Source organism: Lycorma delicatula, chromosome 4, assembly GCF_047948215.1.
Source record: "Lycorma delicatula isolate Av1 chromosome 4, ASM4794821v1, whole genome shotgun sequence".
NCBI classification, from domain to species: domain Eukaryota; kingdom Metazoa; phylum Arthropoda; class Insecta; order Hemiptera; family Fulgoridae; genus Lycorma; species Lycorma delicatula.
Window position 1 is genome coordinate 204,790,490 of NC_134458.1, and position 25,482 is coordinate 204,815,971.

The window sequence follows — 25,482 nt, forward strand, 5'->3', positions numbered from 1 at the left end:
ATTCCAGTTGAAAGTAGAAGTTTTGGGTAAATATAGAATTTACTTTTACCCAATCCCACATTGTTGTTTTGGATAAAGGAGTTTAGCTAAAAACATCAAAGAAAAGGTTAGGCATTTCAAAATACTTTCTCAAAAATAAAATCATGATATTAATACTGAAAGAGAATGATATAAAATACAATGCAAGTCTACATTTTCAAATTTCTATGAATGACCTTCATACCATCTGGTTTCTAAATTTCATTGCTGCAACCTAACATATAATTAGTCAATGACAAATATTCATATTTCACATTAAATAATTGTGCTAGCCTATTTGCTTACATTTCAGTTATTTTATTTAGGGTACAGAAAATAAACTCCCATACTTTCAGTGTTAATTGAAAAGTCACAGTAAATGCTATACACAAGTTATTTTTTTAAAAGAAAATGTGTAAAAATAGTGTTTTTAAAAAATTACAGTGTCTAAATGGCTGCTATCTTTTCAATACACAATTGTATCAAATTGTATCACTCAAGTAGTCATTTGCAGGAATATTTTTGAAATTTTTTGGCATATAACAATTTTCAAATTATCAGTTGTTCTTGGTCATAATGCTTGTAGACTTAAGCTTTCAGGTAGCCCCAGAGAAAAGTTCACATGCAGCAAGATCCGGCAAACATGCAGTCATCTGACATCTCCATGTAGTGAGATTAAGTGCCCAGGAAAATCTTCTCTTAAAGCATCCATTGATCTTCTACCAGTACAGTCATGGCCCAATCCTGTTTGAAACTACACAATTGGATTTTCAGTTTCTCTGAGTTTTGGTCTCAGAACGTTGTAGAGCATATTAATATACTGATTGGCAGCTACTATAACCACTATGCCTTCAAGTCTGCAAATTCCAAATGATCCAAAAGCACACCAATCAGTAAAATGTTGCCTGTGAAATGAAGTTGTCAAGGATTTTCTTCTGCTCAGTATCAAAAATTCTACTTGTTAACTGACTCCACCAGAAAAATAAAAATGAGCATTGTCACTTATCAAAATGGTATTTTCTGGAATGTTTTGAAGAATATCTTCATAACAAGCTTTCTAGTTTCCAAGACATGTTTTACTAAGCTTTGAATGATAATTTTGTACTGAGGAAACTTTAGATCTGCATGTAAAACTCTTCTTGAAGTTCAATCTGACAGATGCAAAGCAAAAGTGTATTTACAGGCCAAAAGTCAGAGAAAACACAATGCTGATTCTCTCACAACTTTGTTATTTTCTGGTGTCCAAGCACTACTAGGCCGTCCAGGTAGTTTTCTTTTTAAGGCTGAACCTGTGGCTTTGAAATTACTAATCCACAACATATTGTTTTACAGCCTGGAACTGGTATTTTGACAAAGTGCAAAATGCATACAAAAAGTTCTTTGTGTCGCAGTAACAGAATCATTATTTTAGATAATGTTTCAACAACAAATGCAAAATGCTCACCTATGCACTACAATGGCAGCACCTATGCACTACTAAAACAACAAGACACACATACTGTACATTATGATTCCTTCTACTATAATGATGCACATGTGCAGAGGCGAAACAGAATCTGGGAGATAGTTTGCCGCACTCACTAAATACTTGAGATTGAAAAACGGAACTATCTTTTAACTACTTTAACAAGTAGTGATTACAGTCCCATGAAGTTGGTACCGTACTCTCTAGATCATCTTCTATCATACATCAAATTATAGTTCTTCAGATCACTCAAAGCCATTATTTTATTAATTTCATGATTATACAATGCATTACCAAATTATCCATTAAAGCTGTGCATGCAGAATCTTAGCTAATCATATTATCATTAGCAATTTCTTGGATATCCAATCTTCCACAAAAAAATGATGTATTTTTTAATGACAACTAGCTGAAATTTTAATTTCAGCTAGCTGGTAGCTTATTAATAGTTTAGATATTGATAATTTAAGTTCAGCTATTTTTTTAAATCTTGTACTTCATTATAAGTAACTCTTAAAACCAAAAGCTATTTGAATTTTAAAAAACAGTTTTCCTTGTAAAATGTAAGTCATTTCTGAGAAAAAATACAGCATGATTTTGAATGGACCTCACATACAATGGCTGCAAAAAAATATTTTCACATAACTTTGAAATTCTATCTTCTTTCTTTACATGCTATTGAGAAAAAACATTATAAAATTATAACTAATAAAAATTCTTATTTTAAGGAAATCTAATAGAGAATTTCATCAGTGTGCTTTTTAAAGATTTTTAGCAACATTTATATCAAAAATTAAAAATGCCAACAAAATTAAAAAAGTACTGGAATCAGATAACTTTTCTTAACATTGTGGAAAGCATTTGTTGCTTTTCTTATATGTTTTACAAATTTTAATTTTCAAAAATATTTTTTACAGAATTTCATACTATAAGAATTTTTCAAAAGTAGTTAAAAGGTTAGAAAAAAACAGTGTAATCAGTAGTAAAAATTTCAACATTGAGAAGTTTTTGAGAAAACTGTACCTGGTAGATATTTTTCTGGACATTAAATAGAAAATATAGGGCATTGAAAGACTTTCATTGAAAATATTAAAATGGAAATTATAACACGTGGGTCATATCCAGAAGAAAGTGGATGCATGACCAGACATGCCAGATTCACTGATAAAAGAAATAGATGATCTTCAAAATTATTACAGTTTAGCCCTAACCAGAACACAGATTAAATAATATGAGGTAAGCCAATTGGGCTGAATATCTCCACAAAATTTTCTTGATGAAAATTCAGATTGACCTGGTAAAATATTACGGAGTAAATATACTCAGTCTTAGCAAACAGGCAAGGAATATAACCAGAAATTCCTTACCATAACCTGTTGTTTATTTAATAAAACTAATGTTTATGAGTTTATCTGATCCCACAGTGCATTTTTGGACAAAAACTGTATCGTCAGGGTTCTCAGCTTCCTCTTTATCTTTCTTAGTATCTTTAAGCATTAATAGTTATTAATTAGTACAGATCGCATAACTCTTTTACATTAAACTTCTTTAAACAGAGTAATACTATTATATATTAGATCTATACCAATTTTCAAAACTTTTTACCAGCCAATACAACCATTATTAAGTAATAATATTACATAATATACTTCTATAAAAAATATTTCTACACCTGGAGGAAAAATAAATTTATCTGACAAATTAATTTAAAATGGCCAAAATAAGATTGTTGGCTGCATGTGATGTTGCTGGATAGCCCAAAGCTCTTCAGAGCTTTCGATGAAATTAACAAGACAATTTATTTTTTATAAAAATATGAAAATAAATCCTGCCTCTAAACCCACCAATTCTAAATCTTGCAACTGTATAGTCTTATTTAGGAAATCACAAGATTTTCATGCATCTGCTATAACAATCATAGTAAAGATGGAAAGTTCTTTCCTAAAAAAAAAAAAATCAATCTCCAGGGTGGTAAAAATCCGTCACACCAAAGAAATGTGCGACTGGCCATTTAAAATTCTGCAGGGCCAGATAAAGAAAAGACGAGTTGATCAAAAGACTATGGAAACTTACAACAAAAACCAAAATTAAACTGAACTTTAAAAGAAAATATTTCATAGGATCTTCAAATGTAAATTTAGTCTAAAACTATGAAAACTCTGAAAAGTAGGATTAGCTTACATATTTTGAAACCCTGCGAACTGCCACAACCCTAAAGAAGCCTTTAAATTCCTGAAAAATAATCAAAACTCCCAAATTTCCCAACCACCAAATGCAGAGGAAATAAAAGAAATATTAGAATCATGTAAAAATAATAAAACATGTGGAAAGAATTTTTAGAGAAATCTGAAAAAATAAAAAATTCCAGAAGAGTGGAAAAACGCTTTAATATATCCCTTCCACAAAAAAAGGAAATACAACAACTACAGAGGAATTTCACTGTCACTCTCATACAAAGTTTTGTCCAAAATACTGTTAAGTAAAATAAAACCAACAATAGAAAAAGAAATCAAGAATATAAAGTTGAAGTTAGACCTGGAAGAAGTTGTGTGAAGTAAATCTTTAATTTAAAATAAATTTTACGATAATCAAAAAAATTAAAAACCCAAAATTAGTTACAATTTTTATAGGTTTTAAGAAAGCTTATGACTCCATCCACAGAGTATCTCTACTTAAAATCCTTGAAGAATTTAAAACAGATCCCAAGAAAATAAACATTATAAAAGAAATATTAACAGAGAATCTCTACTTAAAATCCTTGAAGAATTTAAAATAGATCCCAAGAAAATAAACATTATAAAAGAAACATTAACAAACATAAAACAAAAGTGAAATTCTTACAGGAACTTTTAGAACCATTTGAAATTAAAACTGGAGTAAGACAAGGAGGTGGAATCTCTCCAATACTCTTTAATCACATCCTTGAAAACGTTATAAGAGAATGGGAGAAAGAACTTAAACATTTAAATGTATGTGAAAAGATAAAAATATGTGCTAAAACTTAATTCATAAATACAAACATGCTGGCCTTTGCAGATGATATGCAATTTTCACAAGAGATACAGATGAAGCAAGCAAAATTGGTCTTCAAATCTTTTATGATAAAACTAACAGGTTTTCCAATGACAAAGAGAACAGAACTTAAATTTAAAATTTCTGGCAATAAAGAATAAAGTAGAGTTCAAAAATTTTAATATTTGGGAGAAATCATAACACAGAATATAATAAAAAAAAGATGAAGAACAGAGTATGAAAAATGGAAACCGCCTATCATCTTATGAAGAGCATCTATAATAAAATATCCCTGTCGTATAACTCCAAATTCAGGCACTATAAATCTGTACCAGAAGCACTATATGGGGCAGAATGTCTGCAGTTTTTTCAGAACAAAAAATTGCTAAAGTAGAAAAAAAAATTTAAGAAAACTTTATGGACCAAAATATAAAGATGGAATTTACAAATTGAAAAACGAAAAATAAATTACAAATATACTGAAAAAATAGAGGGACTTAATCTGGAAAAGAAGATTACAGTTTTATGGAAATTTATGCAAAATGAACAACCAAAGATTGACAAAACAAATATTTAATTTCTACATAAACAGAGACACTAAGACCAACTGGTTTAAAGAAATAGAAACGGATCTAAAACATACATTTCTAAGGATCTGTGTTAAGACAGATATAAATTTAGAAAAGTGATTCAAGAATCTAAGTTTCCATTGAGAAAGAAAAAGAAGGGTACAAACCAATGGATGGAAGGAAGGCAACAACAGAGCAAAAGAATGAAAACGTTTTGGGAAAAGAAAATGAAGTCAAAACTAAACAAACATGATCTGTAGTGGTTGGAATGAAAAAAAAATAAAATTTAAATGAGTAAATTGTATGGAAAAAGATAAATTTATCTTATAAATTTATTTGATCCAGAGTTGTTACATATCTCAAAAAATGTATTTTGGGAATGTGATTTCAAATTACACGGTTAAAAAATCTATTGGGAATTAGTTTATTACTGTAAAAATATTTAAGAAAATAACTTGGGATTTGAAGTTGAGAGTTCAAATCCTAGTAAAGGTTACTTTAGCAAAGTTACTTTCATACAGATTTGAATACTAGATCTTGGATGCACTGTTCTTTGGTGGTTGGGTTTCAGTTAACCACATATCTCAAGAATGGTCGACCTGCAACTGTAGAAGACTACACTTCATTTACATTCATACATATCATCCTCTGAAGTAATACCTTACGGTGGTTCCAAGAGGCTAAACAGAAAAAGAAAGAGTTGCTACATAAGTCTCCAAAAATGTATTTTGGTATTGTGATTCCAAATTACACTGTTAAAAGATGCATTGGGAATTATTATACTACTGTAAAAACATTTATGAAAATACTTGGGATCAGACCTGTAAACATTAGCTTTATTAGAGAAACAAGAGATTATGGTAAGGAATTTATGGTTATATCCCTCAACTGTTGCCTGGGGCTGACTATATTTACACCATAACATTTCACCAGAAGGACAAGAATGTGAATTTTCATCAAGAAACTTTTATGAAGATATACAGCCCAAATGGTTCACCTCATATTATTTATCTGTGTTCTGCCTACAGCTAAACTGTAATAATTTTGAAGATCATCTATTACTTTTATCAGTGAATCTGGCATGTCTTGTCATAGATCCAATTTCTTCTGGATAAGACCCACATGTTTCAATGTTTTTATTGGGTATTTCTATAGAATTTCCTTTTTAATATTTTCAATGAAAGTTTTATTTTCAACATCCACAAGATGCTTTATGCAAATTATTTTCTTCAAATTTGAAAAAATAACAGAAACTCAATAAATTAAAATCACTCTGGAAAAAAAGAAAAAAAAATTTTTAAGGTTGAAAAAAAAAGTCATTTTAACTTGTATATTATAAAAATATAGATAAGAAATTATAAATAAAAACAAAGGAATAACTATAAATTTGAACAAAAATCCTGTTCTACCAGACTATTCATTCCTTTCTTTAGTTTTCATGTTTAGCCTCCAGGAATTACCATTCAGGTATTACTTCAGAGGATGAATGAGGATGACATGTATGAGTGATGACGTGTAGTCTTGTACATTCTCAGTTCGACCATTCCTGAGATGTGTGGTTAATTGAAACACAACCATCAAAGAACACCAGTATACACAATCTAGTATTCAAATCCGTATAAAAGTAACTGCCTTTACTAAGACGAATGCTGGAACTCTCAACTTCCAAATCAGCTGATTTGGGAAGATGTGTTCACCACTAGACCAACCTGGTGGGTTAGACTGTTACATTCCTAACTTACAAAGAAAAAAAAAATTATTTTCCTTTCAGGAGCAAAGGAAAATAATTCTAGAGCTTGAAATAAGAAAAAAGTTCATACAAACACATGCCCAAAAATGTTTTGTCCAGCTACAGTCTGTGAAAAATTTCCCCCAGCTTTCAGTCCCCTGAGTGAAATAAGGCCATACTGAAATTTGTAAGACTTTATATAAGGGATAAAATTGATGTTTCTAACCTGAAATATCAAATAAAACAGGTCCCAGAAATGAAAGTCCTCTACTTTTGATGATATACAATGTAAAACAGAAAAATGTTATGAATCTGTAAAAATTAAAAAGAACTGTTTTTACTAAAATAAATTTAGACTTTTGAAAAATTACTTAACAAAAATTACTTAATTTTTAATTTACTTAACAAAAATTACTTAAATTAATTAACATCACTTTTTTTTTAAATTTACTTTACTTAAAAAAAAAAAATAATACTCACTGTGGTTTCTATTGCAATAGTTAACAATAAACGTTTGACAATTCCACCGTTGACATCAATGCACTTTTCAACTCGTTTCCTTACATTTTGTAACCGACCTAATGATATCTTTGCATTTTTTTTATGAAGGCAGCAGCATTGAGAATGCAAGCGATCAGTTCATCACATGTTTCTACTTTTTGCTTGTATACCTCGCATTTCATCCATTCCCATAAATAGTAATCTACAGGATAAGGTCCATATGATCTAGGTGGCCAATTTTCTGGCCCTCTAAATCTAATCAATTTACCAGTAAATTTTTCATCTAAGAATTGTCTTACATGATTTGTGAAATGTGTTTGTGCGCCATCAAGTTGATAGCTCATTTAAATTTGTTTTGCCAATGAGAAATTTGAAGCACTGTATGAAATTTATTGTTTAAAGATTCCAAATAATTTCTCCTCATGACACGTTGTTTTAGTATGAAAGGTTTAGTATTAATTGGTTGTAAATTCATGTCAGATCAAACATTCACCAAAAATCGATGCTGGAAATTTGATTCAACTACAGCATGTGGGTTTTCTTCAGACCATCAAAATGAATTCCATGTGTTATTATCTCATTATGGGTAAAAATAGCTTCATCCAAAAATAATATGAACAGTATTATGAGGTAATTATTGTTAACCCATAGACAAAACTGCAGTAGTCAGCACTATGCTGGTATTGAACTTTCTGAACATGATAAGGACGCAGTCTGTGAGCATGTAATGTCTCTTTACTGTACTTTGTGGAACCTTGAGTCATGTACAAATTTTTCATGTATTCATTATAGGACTAAGCAGTATCACCTTTTCTTTTTCCGGTTTAGCCTCTGGTAATCACCTTTTAGATAATGAAGTGTAGCAGTCTTGTACAATCTCAGTTTGACAATTCCTGAGATGTGTGGTTAATTGAAACACAACCACCAAAGAACACTGGTATCCACGATCCAGTATTCAAATCCGTGTAAAAATAACTGAATTTACTAGGACTTGAATGCTGGAACTCTCAACTTCCAAATCAGCTGATTTGGGAAGATGTGTTCACCAATAAACCAACCCGGTGGTAGTTAAGCAGTATCACCTGAAGAATGTTTTCCCTTTCATCAACATGTACCAGTTGACATTCAGATAAAACAACATGTGCTGGAAAGTGTACCGTTCTCATGAAAATTATTAAAAATTCTATAAAATAATTTATGGTTAAGAAATATTTGTCAACAATACCTATGTTAATATTCTTCTTCCACAGGTGTGGCACTTCCATTGTAAAAGCTGTACACAAGAATCATATCAGCATATTCTGCACCAGTGAAAAGACAAAGAGTTTTTCAAAACCGAGACCACAATTGAATTTCACTTTTTAAAATTCAGATTAAATTGGAAAATGTAGGTACAGTTTACAAAAATACTACATAACTTGATTCTCAAAAATAATTAAACACTATCAAAATTATGTCAAAAACAATTAAATTGCCTAATTTTTATTATTATCATGTAAACACAATTGTTTGACAACAGTGAATAGTATTCAAATTAATTTTGAAGTATACAGTAAGTGTTGCCAACCTAACTTTTTAAAGTTCTAAATCTATTGTAATAAAAACAGCTGTTTTTAATTTTTACAAATTCATAACGTTCTTCTGTTAAGTTTTGTTTTCTATAATAAAGGTTGATTTTTTGTTTTTCATAAACTTTATAATATTAATATTTTCAGTATTAAGTTTTATACAAGTTTTGATAACAAAATTTATGAATTTATTAGTCATTTAACGAAATTATTGTACTTCAAATCTAGAAACAAATGTGTTTTTTTGTCACCAATTTTTCTGTTTTACACTGGATATCATTAAAATTACAGGAGATACAGTTCTGGAACCTGTTTCAATTGATATTTCAGGTCAGAAAACATAAGAAACCAAATTTGCCCCTTATATTTTTTTTTTTGTCATCAGTCATTTGATTGGTTTGATGCAGCTCTCCAAGATTCCCTATCTAGTGCTAGTCATTTCATTTTGGTATACCCCCTACATCCTACATCCCTAACAATTTATTTTACATATTCCAAATGTTGCCTGCCTAGACAATTTTTTCCTTCTACTTGTCCCTTCAATATTAAAGCGAATATTCCAAGATGCCTTAATATCTGCCCTATAAGTCAGTCTCTTCTTTTAGCTATATTTTTCCAAATGCTTCTTTCTTCATCTATTTGTCACAACACCTCTTCATTTGTCACTTTATCCACCCATCTGATTTTTTAAATTCTCCTATAGCACCACATTTCAAAAGCTTCTAATCTTTTCTTCTCAGATATACTCCGATCGTCCAAGTTTACCCCTTATGCAGAGTGATTTTTTAGTCCTGTTACCTAATTTTAAATGTAATTTAAGAAAGGGAAATTTAGGTGGAATAAAAAATGTATTTGTTACTTACAAAAGAGATTTAATAAAAAGCTATTACTTAGATAATTGTTAAAGAATATGCTCAAAATGCCCACCCCTTGCGGTTATACACGTACAGACTCTTTTCAGCATATTAGCAGAAACCTTTTTAAGAGTTGCAGTGGAAATATTTGTGATTAAGTCTGTAATATTGACTTAAGTTCATCAATAGTGTGAGAATTGTTTTTGAAGGCCTCGGACTTAATATAGCCCACAAAAAGTAGTCAGGAGATGTGAGGTCTGGGGACCTTGGAGGCCATAAGCCCTTGCTTATTATTCAATCATCAAAGAACTCTTGCAGAAAATCCATGGTTTCTCGAGATGTATGGCATGTAGCGCAATCTTGCTGAAACCAGCAATACGTATCTTGAGGTTCCAGGAGGAACACAAATTGGCGCACAATATTCCTGTATACTTCACCGTTTAATGTCTGTTCGAAGAATACAGGTCCGACTATACAATGACAAGATATCGCATACCACACACCAATTTTGTCAGGATGCAAAGATTTGTCTTGTAAAGCATTAGGATTTTCAACCGCCCAAATTCGACAGTTTTGACTGTTCACATAACCATTGAGATGGATCCAAGCTTCACTACTAAAGAACACTGTGTTTAAAAATTTGATTCCGTCATCATTTATGAGAGACCTAAACCAATGGCAATATTGCAATCGCTTGTTTAAATCTGGAGGCTGAAGCTCTTGGACTAATCATACGCGATATGGATAGAGCAAGAACAATTGATTATCCAAGTCATAAATCATCCTACCAGGAAACAGGCTGTAACCATTCTAAATTTTGTTGGTTACGAACAATATATATTATGTCATAAAGAAAAAAGTTTCAATATTTTAAAAGGTAGTTAATATTCATTTGGCTTAGCTGATATTAAAAACAGAGAATAGGCAATAGTATTATATTATTTTAATAGTTAAATAAACGTAATTAGTTTGATAAGAAATTGTATTACATAACTTTGTTTTTTGATGTATGACATGGTCTGGATAACCAGACGGTGTTGTCATCGTGGACTGGTGAGTGTGTATACTTTCTCAGAAAAAAGTGTGTACGTGCATAAAATACGAACGAGCGTCTGGCGGGGGAACCCAGACTGACATTCTTTGTTTCGGGGCTAGTGTGAATTTAGCAACCATGGAGTGGAGACGTGTTTTGAGTTGGATCGCACGGAAGTGATGATGTGTTCTTTGTTCGATGAGACAGGACAGTGAGACTGGGTAAATAGGTGTATTCGATGCGAGGTCATCATTATTTTTATATGTGCAGGAACGTATCCTTATGTATATGAAGAGAAAAATTAATAATATGATTCCATATAACTTATATAAATAATATGTTTAACTAATGTTAAGAAAAAATTATCTTCTTGTATTGTTAACGTTAATTACGTTATTTTATATATTTTTTAAATATGACAGACCAGTAGTGTGGAAATGTGTTTTCTATGATTCCATATATATGATTCAAAAATATATGATTCCATATAATTCTGATATAAATAATATGTTTAACTAATGTTAAAAAAAAAATTATTTTCTTGTATTGTTAATGTTAATTACTTTATTTTATATATTTTTTTAAATATGACAAACGAGTAGTGTGGAAATGTGTTTTCTACGATTCCATATATATGATTCCAAATAATTTTGATATGCTTAATATGCTCAATTTATGTTAAAAAAATTATTTATCGTATTGTTAACGTTAATTATTTTTTTTATTTTTAATAATATACATTTAATCAGACTACATAACCCTAGTACATTTTTTCATTGTTCCCCCCTTAATTTGAATTGTTTTGTGATTGAGATTTTATTTTATATTGATTCTACAATGAGCTTTTCAAATTAAATTTTCTTCTTTTTTTTTAATTTGGAAAAAAAGAAGAAAGATATACAATAAAAAAAGATATATAATAAAATAAAAAAGATATATAATATTAATATCTCGCAATATTAATATTATATAAAATACAATATATGAAAATTAAATAAAAAACTCACCTTCAGAATTACAGGCAGAAATCAATTCCACAAAATGTAAGGCACGAGAAGCAATGTATAAAGGTCTAAATGAAGTCATAATAGTGTTTAATAATAATGCACTGAAAAATTACAAAATAATTAAAAATATTTACTAAAAGAGACTAGAAATGATTTTGCTTTTTCACTTAAAACATTAAAAGTTAATGAAAAATCTATTCATTGACTGCTCTTCAAAAGAGTTAATCCAAGACATTATGTTACTTCTGCTTACAGTTAAGAAATTCATTTTAAATGATAATTTTACACTATCCGTTAAAGAAAATAATGCCAACAAAAAATATTAAAAAGTGGATTTTTTTAAAGCAGAAACTATGCAATAATGGGCCAAGTTAATGATAATTATTTCATTCAAACATTTTCATGTGAAAATTAATACACATTACTGGATTCTGGAGCCTTAGCTCATTCAGTAGCAGCCTATTTCTTTCTCCACAATCCTTTGCTTATTTTTATCCAGTTGCAGGTTTCCTTTACATTTCTTGTGAATACCTGTTTTTTTTCCATATAAATAGGATTTTTTGTAAGGTATCCATATTTTGAATACATGCAAAATAAAATTACACTCAAAAACAGTACTAAAAATGAGAAGATAATTCTTTTTATAATCAACTAATGAAAAATTACACAAAAATAGTTGAAATTATATAGCTTGTTTGATTGTTTTACCACCACTATGATGTGGTAATTGTGTTCATCTTGCTTTTACAATTTACATTCTCACTACCTTATGAGCTCATAGTTTTTTCTTTTTAATTAATTTCCAATATATTCTTTAAATATTAAGAATGAATTGCAAAATTAACGTCTATTGGATCTATAGGTTGATAGATATTTAGATTATGCTACCTACATTTTTAACTTATAAAAATACTCCAACTGATTCAGGTAATCCAACTTACATTAGTAATTTCTGAACTTTCAACATTCTACGATAAAACTACCATGTATAAATAATGGTGAGAATTATCATTCAAAATCTAGTGAAGTAAAATTAATATTAATTTTCAAGTTCATTCAAACATAAGCATAATTTAATAAGTAACAAACATAAAATCATGTTTTTTTATTATTGTAAATTATGTATAAAAAACATTAGTTTGTGTGTATATTTTTCTTTTTTTTGACATTGTATAAATATTTCAGTACAACTTAAATATTTTTGTTTATTTGTTAAACAAAAATAAGTTTCATAAAAATGTATCAATTTGATATTTTTTTACATTTTGATGAAACTCACACATACCGATAACTGTCAATCTCCTCCCATCTGGATCTGGCCAAGTAAAGATACAAAATGAAGAACTTTGCAATAGAACAGTAATTAATTATCCTTGTATAAACCTTTATTTGCATAATATAAATCAGCTGATCTGTAATCAGTTTTCCTAATCAGACATTCCAAATATTTGTTAGTTTTGACAGATAACCAAATACCAAATATATCTTCTCCAACCAAGTTGGCTGAAGTGATACATTTTGTCATAGGAGAGAGTACAAACAAAGTTGTTTGAAAAAAATTCAAATTTTTTTAAACTAGGATTTTAAGCCTGATTGAAGAAATATCACCTGAAATGAAGCCATTCATAAGTTTGAAAAAATATACTATAATAGTGCTGCTTCTATGATTTCAGAGAGCGTAAATTCTCAACTCACAGCAAATGAATTCAGGGTATGAATCGTTGCTTATCAAGGGATATATATAATGTAAATTTGCATTATATTATTGCAAAGAGCTGATTTACTGAAAGAAAATTGAGTAACAACATGCTACATGAATACATTGAAAATCATTAGTTAGAAATGAGTTGCCAAGTAAGAAAAGTATGATGTCATTTGTAGAATTTTAATAAATTTTGACATAATGATCTGTAAAAAATTATTCAATAAATGTATTTACTAAATAATAAAATATACCCGAGTAAAGAGATATACAAATATTTTACCTATTGGCTTTTTGGTAACATTTTCCCAGTAGTTCAACCAATAAACTCTCAGGAGCATTATGAGCTAGTCCTTGCATAATCCAATCAAGAGCAGGAGTATACAGATTTAAATATGTATACATGTCAATTTTCTGTGTGCTTAAAATTGCACGTACAGGTCCGCTAAACATCTACGGAAAAAAATATAAACTTTACACTAGATAAAAACGTTCAGAAGGCATTTAACCTAACAGTTAGATTCCTTAAAATGGAACAAAGATAATTACATCATTTGGAAAGTTTTGTAACTTGATATATTTGGAAATAAAAAAATTTGCACATTTTTTTTTAGAAATGTGTAACAAATTTGATGTTTATATAAAATACAACTGCAGAATATATAAATAGATTTTATAAATTTATGCACAGTATATGTTCTGTTTTACTGACATTGATATTAATAAATGATCCCCAAACTAACTAATTAAACAGAACTCGCTAAACAAAAGTTGCCTTTTGGTTTTTACATCATCTTCAGCTTTCATTATTATTAACACAGTAATAACATTTTTTTTTTTTTTTGAAGAACAAGTAAACAAAATTCTGAATGATACTTCCTGATCATGGACTGTTATGTAATTTTGTTATTAGAATTGAAAATGTAAGATTATATAGCAAACACTGTATGATTATGTTTTAGTTATATGTAAGTAATATGTTTGCTAAACTGATCTTTTTACTTGGCTCCAATTCATATTCAATTTGGAAGTGATCAGCTGCAGAACCTTTTTCTTCATAAAAATATCATTATTACGACATTAATAATACATGTATGTTTTAATAACAAAGACTGAAGCTGACCTAAGATGATATGTACAAGAGTGTCTGATAAACCTATACAAAAGTAAAGAAGCCACAATATTTTGGAGAAAAGTTTTTCTATTTCTTGACATAATCTTTTTTCAAGTCTATATACTTAGTCAAAAAACTACTCGGTAAAAAAAACTTTATTGTTTATCCCATCCTTACAGTATCATTAACCAAATTTTCAGAATAGGCAGAGGTTTTGCCAATAACTTTATCATTTTGTGAAAATCCTTTTTCAGCAAGCCACTTCATATATGGAAACAGATAATAGTACAAAGGTGTTAAGTCTGGCAAATAGGAAAGAATTTCAAATTAACCAGTTTTACTGTTAAATCACAGAGGAGTAAGGTTGTTAAAAAAAGATTTTTTTCATCAAGTGTGGTAGTGGTTATAATATTTTTTGTGAAGACCTGATAATGGAAGGGAGGCCAAAGAGATTCTTCAGTACAAAATTGAATGCATTATTAACGTATGAATGCTTTCCTTAAATTTTTACTGCTTAGCTGGATTCATAAATTTGAATATTATCAAATAAAAAGCAGCGGTTTTCAAAATAAAACATCTAACAAAATCATATATGTACATATAGCTAAATCAAGAAAAAATCAATTTTTGAGAATAAATATTTATTTTGTTTATCTATTAATGAAAATTGTAATAAATGTACAAGGATCAATCAAACATAAACTGAACTTTTGTTTTTAAAATTTATCAGAAAAGAATAAAATTTAACGTACTCGTATTTATTCCTTTCTTATGTAGCCTCCCTAAAGGGTCTACATATTTTTCCCAACATAAGAGGAGCTGCTTGTGGATCCTTTCTTCATAAAAAGTATTAGGATGTATTTTTGCCTTTACAGGAGACAGCTCTCCACTCTTACACCACTCCATACTCAGATTTTAACTTGGGACTGTAATGATGGAAGATCATTGGAAGACCTCATGGAAGACCTGTGTCTTATCACATATGACTATTGATGGAAAAAAATTATTTCTTTCATGTTGAAATCACTTCAGAAACCTTTAGTAAATTTCTTATCAGGCTGTTTTTGATTTGGGTCAAAGGTGTTTGAACCAACTTCACACAAATTTTGCAGAACCCAAGTTGCTTTTTGATAATGGAATGGGCACTTCCATAACTGATACTCACTTCTGAAGTAATTTCGTCAACTGCAAGGTCTCAACTGTCTTCAATGAGTTCATGGATTAATTGAATATTGTCATTCACCACACTTGTCCTTGAACAACTTTTGCAACCCATTTTCTACAGCTTCATGCCCTACATTAAACTTGCTGGCCGAATAAGACTTGGGTACGTGACAATCCCATATCGCCGAAGAGAGCAGGCAGTTTAGACACAATTTCGGAGGGTTTGACCCCAACATTTGTGAAAAACTTTACAATACATTGCACAACTGATAAGGAACCTGTTGCTCTGACTTGATATTACTGACCAAAGAGCTGTGAATGCCAAGTTGGCTGAAGCATCCATTTCCTCCCAACATTTCCACTATCAATATTTCTCAGTGGCAGAAATTCATGTTCATATGAGTCATGACGTCAAAACTCTGATTTATACTTGTCTGACCCTTATATATTAAAAAGCTAACTAATTATAAATTAAGTGAATGTAATTAACTAAATTAAAGCTAACTAACTGAAAGTAAATTGATCGGCTTTCCTGAGATAAATTACAACATAGAGTAGCGTGTAAATTAATCCACACACAGATATTATTTAATAAAAAGTAACTTTATTTAGAAAAAAAATCATACTTGTACAATACCTAATAATTAATATGTCCTCTATTCTTAATCACTTCACGTTCATTATTTGGTATCAATTCAATAAGTGTACTATACATTTTTTGCTTTCTTCATCATGAAACTATACTGATATTTTTGCTTTTAATGAGGTTAATTTTTGTGGTACAATTAATTTTTAAGTCGTTTTTTGACTTTTGTCCAATTATTTTCAATTGGGTTTAAGTCTTGGGAGTTGTCTGGCCACAGGAGCACTTAAATGTTTCATTGTTAAAAATCTTTTTCCACTTTTTTGGCAGAATGGCATAGTGCCAATCTTGTTGGAACACTCCATGCCTTGAAAACTGCCTTGTGGGAATTTGTTTTGAAATTGTGTCACAATGCTTTCCTTCAAAATTTTTATATATATCCATCACTTTTCAAAATATCATACACTGGAAGTAAAAATTAAGGGCCTTTATCTGAAACAACCCCAAAAAAATGTTTTCTGGGGATGTTTAACTGATTGCTGGATATGAACCGGTGATGTATTTTTATCTGAGTTTTTCTAACACATGGAACCCTTTTGCCCTTGAACATTAAAATGTGGTTCGTCTGAAAACATAACATCTTTTCAGTCTTCTGTGGTCCAGTTAGCACATGCATTAGCCCATAAGTCTTTCTTTGCACATTCCTGGTGTTAAAAGCTGCGCTTTTTACCTGCCTGACAAGCTTTCCGTCTAGCTGAAAGAAGTCGGCATCTAACAGTTGTCACGTGTAAATCTGTTTCACTGACTGCTAATTCTTGATTTAAGTCCACATCAGATAATTTTGGATCAAATTTATTTTTTCTCACTAATAACTGATACTGTGTTGCAGTAGTTTTTTTTTACGGCCACATTTGCCTTTCCTTTGAGGCGAAGTTTCTTCAAATTGTTTTAAAATAGCATTTATTGCTCCTAGTCCAACATCACACTCAGAAGCTATTTGTGATTGTATCATAATATAATGCTTAGAAAGAGAAACAATTTTTGAACGCTTTCTTGGAATGATGTCCATTATTACATATTCAAAACACAAAATATGAACATATAATTTTGTAATAAAAAATGAAATAAACTTTCACAAAACACTATTTATAACATGAAAATTGCTAAAAAAAAAAACAAAGAACAGTAGCCTCACATTATGTAACTTAAAAAATGAGTGTGGTCAATCAGTATAGCCACAACATACAAATAAACTAAAAATCCTGTGTGTACAGATTAAATTGCATGCTACTATACACTTAGAAGCAATACACAAGGTAAGAAATCAAGGCAGATGCAGACATCATTATAGATAAGGTAGAAGAAAAGGCAAGTGTAATATCAAACAAATCCATGAAGAGTGGGAGAGGGTTCTGGCTAAATGGTCTACAATTCAGTTGGATAGTTCTACATGACACACAATTCTGAGAATAAGCAAGTGTTTTCCCTTAGGAAGACTTAGCCTACTCTTGGATAACTCTTTAGAATTATGGGGGAAAAGCAATTGTTACAACATCTATTTAAACTATTCAATGGAAAATTGTTGATCAATAATATGCCACTCACACCTTCAGAGATTTTGTCGTTTTTATGAAAACTTAAACATACTCAGAAAGATCATGAAGCACCTTTGGGTGAGACTGAACTTCTCAGGTTTTGGTGACTTGTTCGTACATCCTTTTCTTATTTCCTATCACTTTCTCTGACTCTTTATTTTCTTGCTCCCTGAAAACATTTTCGGTTTTACATATATATCTACACCCACTGGGTGTAAAGTCTTTTAGAGGGAATGGATTATTGTTATTTACTGTGGGGTGGGGGTAGTTCTGCCAATAAATCTGTCCAACTAATCAATTTCTTATCTGCACAACTGAACAAAAAGTACAAAAGAACTTCATCGGCAGAAGTCATGTGATACAAAAAAGAAGAACATACAGAAAAAGTTTAAAACAGAATTTCTTTAGGCACACCAATTTTATAAAAGTCATAACATCCTCAAGAAGGTGTCTACATAAAATCCAAAAACCTAATTTTGCTCATAACAAAAAAATAGTTTGCCACAATTTCTAATCCTACAAGATACAATTTTAATACAACTTAAATGTAAACCAAATTGAAAAACTGAATCATTAAGTTTTATATGATAAAAAACTGCACCTGAAACACATTTAGCAAAGATTTTGAGTGATTAAAATAAATTCTCGTTCAGGTTGGACATTATTCACCAATATTTTTTTTTAATTCTCAATTTTGGATGATAAAATTAGAATTCTGGAATAGTTTTCCTATTGAACATAAACAATTATTTATTTAATACTTAATAGTACATAAAATCAGGGAAAAAAATTAGGAGGTTCAACTAACAGCAGTTTCCCATAACAAGCTTAAACACATAACAGATATTGTGCTATAAGTTTATACTTGTTCTTGAAATTCTTATGCTAGTTACAAATTTTAATATAAATATTTTAATATTTTAATAAACAATATATCAGAAGAAGAAAAATGATAGATTATTATATACCTGATGATATGTTTGAAGAAAATCATAAAAATTATCCTTTAAAAATTGTCGATTAATGGTAGTCACTGACATACCAATTCGACATAAATAACACCTCGCATAAACAGCAACAAGTGGGTCTCCAATACCTCTGATTGTTTTTGTTAATCGATTAAGATCTTGTGAAAAATCACTGAAAAGAAAAAATAAACATATGGATTTTTATTATCATTCTCCAGACTAATAATGCAAAAGAAAATTATCAATTCATATTTTTTAAATAAAAATCATTGTATATAATATATTAATTTTACTGTACAACCTTAATTTTACTATGTAATCACAATATTAAGGCTGATTTTTTTTCTATAAGTTTTATAATAGAAATGGAAGAACCAAAAACTTCTAAATCAGACAACCTAAAATATCTTTATTATTATTATTATTGATTATTAATTATAAAGTAATTAACTACAGTTACACCATTTTTATTAGTTGTAATAAGAACAAGCAAATAATTAAAAACAATATTTACTTACCCAGTATTAAAAAATTTATAAGATTTTAGAATAGCAGCTTCGATATAAAATCGAGGAACTAGTTCCCTTATTGATGCACATTTATAAAACCAATTACGACAAATTTCTTTGGCACTTTCAGGTACCATATCTGGTGTAAAATTTTCTGGTAAGCAAGTTGCAACTCTATTACCTGGTCTAAAAAAAATTATTGAAGTAGTTATTTCTTTAAAACAATCAAAGACTTAAAAAATAAAATAAAATGAGCTTAAAGATGAATTAACTTTAATTAATTTAATAAAAATTAATAAACTTAAATTGAGATAGATTACAAACAAATAACTACCAACAACTTATTAACATTAAATTTAGCACAGACTTCAAAAAGCAAAAATTTGTTAAATAACTGAAAAATATTATTTATGTTTCTAAAGCATTTTTTAACAGTATACTTTTTCAGAAGTTATTAAATTTATTTCTATTTAGAACATAGGTTGGTTTAAAATAATACTGCCCACATATTTTTTTAAAAATTTTGCAAGAAAGTTAAGAAATCTTAGAAAAAATAAGAAAAGGATAGTAGAAAATTACATAAAGATTTCTGAAATATACAATTTTTTTAATAAGTTTTTACTTTAAGTTTTCAAATCAATTTTTTTTTAATTTTTTGGATAAAATACTTAGAATATCAATATGTCATCAGGTTATGAATTATTACACTATAAAAATCCAACATTAAGTAATGATGACAACATATTAAAAAAAAACCATTAAATCACCATGATCAGACCACTATATAATTTTTTATTAAAACAATCTTTGTTTAACGGAAAGAATTTGCTAGAGAACACTAAAGGACCTCTACAAAATAAAAAAATGCATTGATCTAAACATATAAGAAAATACATGCAGGTTTAATTGAGAACCTCCTCCATTGTTTCAAATTTATTAAAAAAAACAATACACAATTCGTACAGCTGATGATAATAACATTGTGATGTATACATTTTAGCGGAAACAGTGACTCAAGAATGGGTTGATTTCAGGAATGTGATGAACAAACCTTTTTCACTGTAATCAGTCACACAAAGTTTTTCTGCTTCTATCTGCCACCATTCTGCCCCTCTGCATTCATACTCAGTTCATCCACCTATCCCTCTGTCTTTCTCTGGGCCTTGTGCCTTCAGTTCTTTTTCTAGCCACAATTTTGCCGCTTTATTGTCGTATAACTATTTTAAATACCATTTAAGTATGAAATTAATCATATTTTTATTTTTACTTATTTTAGCCTGTCATTACTCATTCTTCCACATCTTATCCTCTGCATTACCATTCTCAAGAACTTCATTTTTGTACTTTGTGTTCTGGTACAACTTTTTTTCTTTTACTACTACTGTTCTTTACTAGTTACTTCTTTAGTTTACTACTTCTTTATGGGATATGCTGTATTCACGGTATATGAAGTGATCTACTTCTTTTAGTTTGATTGCTTCTGGAGGAAATCTTTTAAATAAAAAGAGTTGATATCAGACATGTAACAGTGCTGATTGAAATCATTTAATTTATTTAAATATGAAATTTTCAAATAAATTTAGAGGAAACAGGCATCAAAATTAATAGTAAATAAATAACAAGTTTTTTAAAAAATTAAGCTTTAGATAATCTAGTAAGATAAAGGAACATAGTACACCGACCATTGAAGAATTATGTTATTTAGGGAGTAAAATTACAAAGGATGATGAGGTCAAGAGAATATCAACAATTGATTAGGCTAAGCACGAGAGTTTGCATGTTGAATGAAAGCAGACCTAAGAATGTTTTTCAAATTACATAAGTATAATTGCTAAACCATAAAATAAAATATCAGTTTACAAGCCATAGTGGATAGAGGAAGATAGATAGAAGATAAAATTCCAAGATAAAATATACATATGACCTAAATTAAAGATGCTAAAACCTAGATTAAGTAATTAAAAATCTATAATACAGGAAATATATTAAGATTAAAGATTAAATACAAGCATCAAAGACAAAGATGTATAGAGCTGGATCAAACCAGTCATGACAAGAAAAACTGAATATACAAATTAGTTTGAAATATTAAAATTTTTATTCACTAAAAAACATAATCTAAATACTCACACAAAATATTCAGCTTTAGTTCTTAACCGTTCATAAAGCAGTTTTCCAAATATATCTAAAATATCAGTAACTAGGACAAATTTACTTGGATAAAACTGAATAACAGATGTATCAGCTAATAGTTTGGCACACTGAAAGTAAAAAAGCAAATATTTTTACAACAAAAACATACATACATAACCATAAAAAGATCTTAATTAAGTGTTAAATACTAAAAAAAAAAAAAAAAATGGTATTAACTCTTTTAGAGCTAGGTACTTTTTATATTGTTTTAGCCATGAGGATGAAGCAGTTTTTATACTTTTGAAAGTACAGTATTGAAAAAATAGTAGATAGATGAAGATTATTATTTGCAAATAATATACTAGCAAATAATCAAACATAAATTTTACAGAATTAAACAATAAGGTACTTTAAGATATTATTATAAAAACCTTACAATGGCCTAAGCCATCCATTAGGTTGATAATTTTGGCAGATTTTTCAGCCAATTTCCTGCTTTAAACAAATATAAAAACCTAATTAAACTAAACTAAATACAAATTACTAATCATAATGTTAATAATGATTGTAACTTAAAACTTAATAGTTATATAGAAAAGACATACTTTATAATTAAACTGTAATATAATGAACTTTCTATATCATAACGGATCTTCAATAAAACTAAGTAATGTTCTCCAACTACTTCCATTAAATATTTCTTTATTAAATTTATTAAGTATTAATTCATGTCTTCTTTAGATGCTCCTCTCTAAATTCCTCCATATGGGGCATACCATGAAAATATTTTCTGTATCTTCTAATAGATTCAGGTTGCACATTCCAACTCACAAACATTCTACACATTCCTTTACTACTGGCAGTTTAAATTTAATAGCTCACTCCTTGTTTTAAAAATAAAAATCATCAAATAGAGGTCAATTTCTTCATTTTTATATCTTGTAGGCCATCTCAATTCCTTACACACGGCATAAAATTACAGTGCATGTGCCAGAGCAATGGTTTAACCATTCTTGTTCATTACTTTTTTTTTGCTGCTTTCTCCATTATCTTAACCACCAACTCTTATCCTTATCTCCTTAAGAAACCACTACCCTTATTTCTTTGCATATTTATAATTTTTTTTTTTTTTTTTTTTTTTTTAAATTGATGGTCCTACTTTTCATTTAATAATACAATTAAAATTTAATCAGTTAAAAAAAAAAGGAAATAAATCTGACTAAGCATTAAAAAATTATTTTTACATAAAAATATCCCTGAAAACCTATAGCCAGTTATTAAAAAATATAAAATTTTTACAACATTCTTTTTCTGCTATGAATACCTACCTCGATATTCATGAAAGAGATGGTATTATGTAAACATCCTAAAGATCAGGTGCTGATCCTTAATTTAAAATTTTGCTGTTCTGATATATCTGAGGTTTCCAAAGAAATAATTGGAAAAAAGAAGTAATTAATGAATAATATCCTTTAAAAAAGAACTAAAATTTAATAATCATTTGACAATTACCTGAATAGCAATTTTTAATGCATCAACACGATGATCTTGATTCCAACTTGAAACTAATTCTTTATTAAGTTGTTCAATTGTGTTTATATATTCTTGCTGTGTTAACTCAGTCATTTCTCTCATTGAACCTTCTTCAAAATCATCTAGTTGCTCAAGACGGTTACGAACAACAGAACTCTGTGCTTTTACAACAACTACAAAATGAAAGAAAAAATATACAAGTGTTACATCTAATCAAAACAACAAAATAGTTACTGATAATAGGAAAAAAATAAGTAGTAGCACAAGCTGCTGTATATGATTTAAATACAAGGAAAAAATCAAATTTAGATATTCGGAATTAGTTAAAGAAGAGGTCAGCCAAATGCTACATGTGGAATGTCCAGTTGCAACAGAGTAAACCATGGTCAATTGAGGAAGAGGGAATGACTTCTGAGATACGGATTTGGAGAAGGATGGGTAAAGTGAGGAATGAGGAAGTAATGATAAGGATTAAAGAAAAATGAGCACTTAGGCAGAAAGTACAAGAAAGAAAAGGAAACTGGTTAGAACATGGTAAGAGGGAATGCAATGTTGACAATTACAATGTAAGGGTCAGTAGAAGGATGAAGTTAATAGAATACGTGAAGATCAGAAACTACAAGGGTGACAAAGGGGAAGACTTGGGACAGAAATGAATTGAGACAGCAGTGATGTAAAAGACCTACTGTCAGGTAGAACACCAGGTGATGATACAAGAATTGGATATGTTCCTCCAGCAATCAGATCTTATTTATACTTGGAAGCAAAATCTCTTGTCAAAATTCCCAAAAAAATATTATGTATGATAATTGTTAAAATTTTATTCAATTCTTTTGGTCCCCATAACATCTTTTACTAAAATTTACCCACTGAACAAAAATAACAAACAAAAAACTGTCCCCATAAGATGGGAAATGGAACACCTATTTGAAATCTCAAAAAAAGGTTTCTGTGAAAGTTATATATGATTCCATTCACTTTAATTTTTTGCTAAAATGCATCTTGAATGTATAAATTAAAAGGAATTTTAAGAAAAGGGGAAGAGGTTTAATTTTTTAGTCTTATTAGTTTTTCCTTATAATAGAGAAGTATCCCATTGGTAAATATTTTTAATTAAAGATAAAGTAAAAATTGCTACAATTTCTATCGTGTAAATTGCTATGTCTAATTAAAATAAGTATATTCTTAAGGTTTCATTAAAACATGTTACGTTAACCTACCATAATCTTCTGCAAACAGCAGAACAGACATAAATAAAGATTAGACACAAACTAAAGTAAACAAAGCTGTTAGAACAAAAGCTACTTGGTTTAGTTCTACATGGAACATGAGGATAATATAAAAATAAAATACATCTTAGAAATTATTTACAGACCTTAATAATGTATGCAAACGCACAGATAGCGATTGCTACAAAATATTATGTCAATTTCCTAGCTGTAAAAATTATAATGAAATAAAATTTTCTACTACATAGCAGAAATCTCAAGAATAATTTATCTACTTTAGATAAATAAAATTTCTAAGTAAAACTAAATTTCATTTTATATTCTAGTATAAAGTCATTTCTTGAGGCACTCTCAAAGTAAGAATCAGTTTTTAAGAAACAAAAATACCCCCAGTTTATTTAAAATACATTTAAAAGATTTTCTTTTATTGAAACAATATCAGTCTGTTGGTAATTGTTTTAATAATACTAATTAAACATAGAAAAAAAAAGATTTATCTTATATTGATGTAATCTACATAATGTATTTTTATGGTTCGATCACAGTAATAATTTATTTATTTAGTCAGTGTCTCAAAATACAATGTTAACCCTTACGGCCTCAAGCCTATTTTGTAAGTACTAGTTAAAAGCCTCAAGCATGTTTTCAGAAAAAGTAGATGTTTGATAGAAATGCCTCAGAAATAACAATATACACGATAAAAGTATGAAAAAAAATTGTAGTTACTCAGTAAACTATGCAGATTGTGGTGCTGTGATCCAAAATGGTGTTAAACCCTTGATTAATTATTTTAAAAAATAAAATTCAACTTTTTTTCAATAAAAAAAAAATACTGAATTTGTTCTTTATTTGGAAAAAATCCTTGCTATTTATATCTAATCTATCACTGTTTCTAAAAACTAAAATTATTTCTGAACAAAATAAAAAAAAGTCACTTAAAAATTCATATTATTTACAGAGTTATTGAAATCTTTGTGTTACCATTTTTTTATAACATTTATGCTTTGAAATTTCAAAATAATTCTAAAATGGTGCGCTGAAAACATTTTACCAAACCTGTGATGATACTGTACTCCAGTAACTCTTAAGAGTAGGTTTTATAATTATCCCCATATTCAGTATGCAAGCTATAAAACCTTTCATTTCAGAAATGGTAATATTTTTCCATTTTCGGTATGGTTCAGACAGCCTATCTC

General features: G+C 29.0%; 1 protein-coding gene across 2 annotated transcripts in view; it reads right to left on the reverse strand.

The window, feature by feature from the left end:
- The window catches only part of LOC142324230 (VPS35 endosomal protein-sorting factor-like), a 97,252-nt gene that overhangs the window by 62,548 nt on the left and 9,222 nt on the right, over positions 1 to 25,482 (reverse strand). For both annotated transcript variants that reach the window (XM_075365062.1, XM_075365063.1), the window contains exons 5-10: positions 23,037 to 23,230; positions 21,522 to 21,652; positions 19,401 to 19,577; positions 18,883 to 19,054; positions 13,742 to 13,911; positions 11,757 to 11,857 (exon numbers count right to left, since the gene is read on the reverse strand). In XM_075365062.1, coding sequence (XP_075221177.1) covers positions 11,757 to 11,857; positions 13,742 to 13,911; positions 18,883 to 19,054; positions 19,401 to 19,577; positions 21,522 to 21,652; positions 23,037 to 23,230 — 945 coding nt within the window. The remainder of the gene's footprint in view (positions 1 to 11,756; positions 11,858 to 13,741; positions 13,912 to 18,882; positions 19,055 to 19,400; positions 19,578 to 21,521; positions 21,653 to 23,036; positions 23,231 to 25,482) is intronic.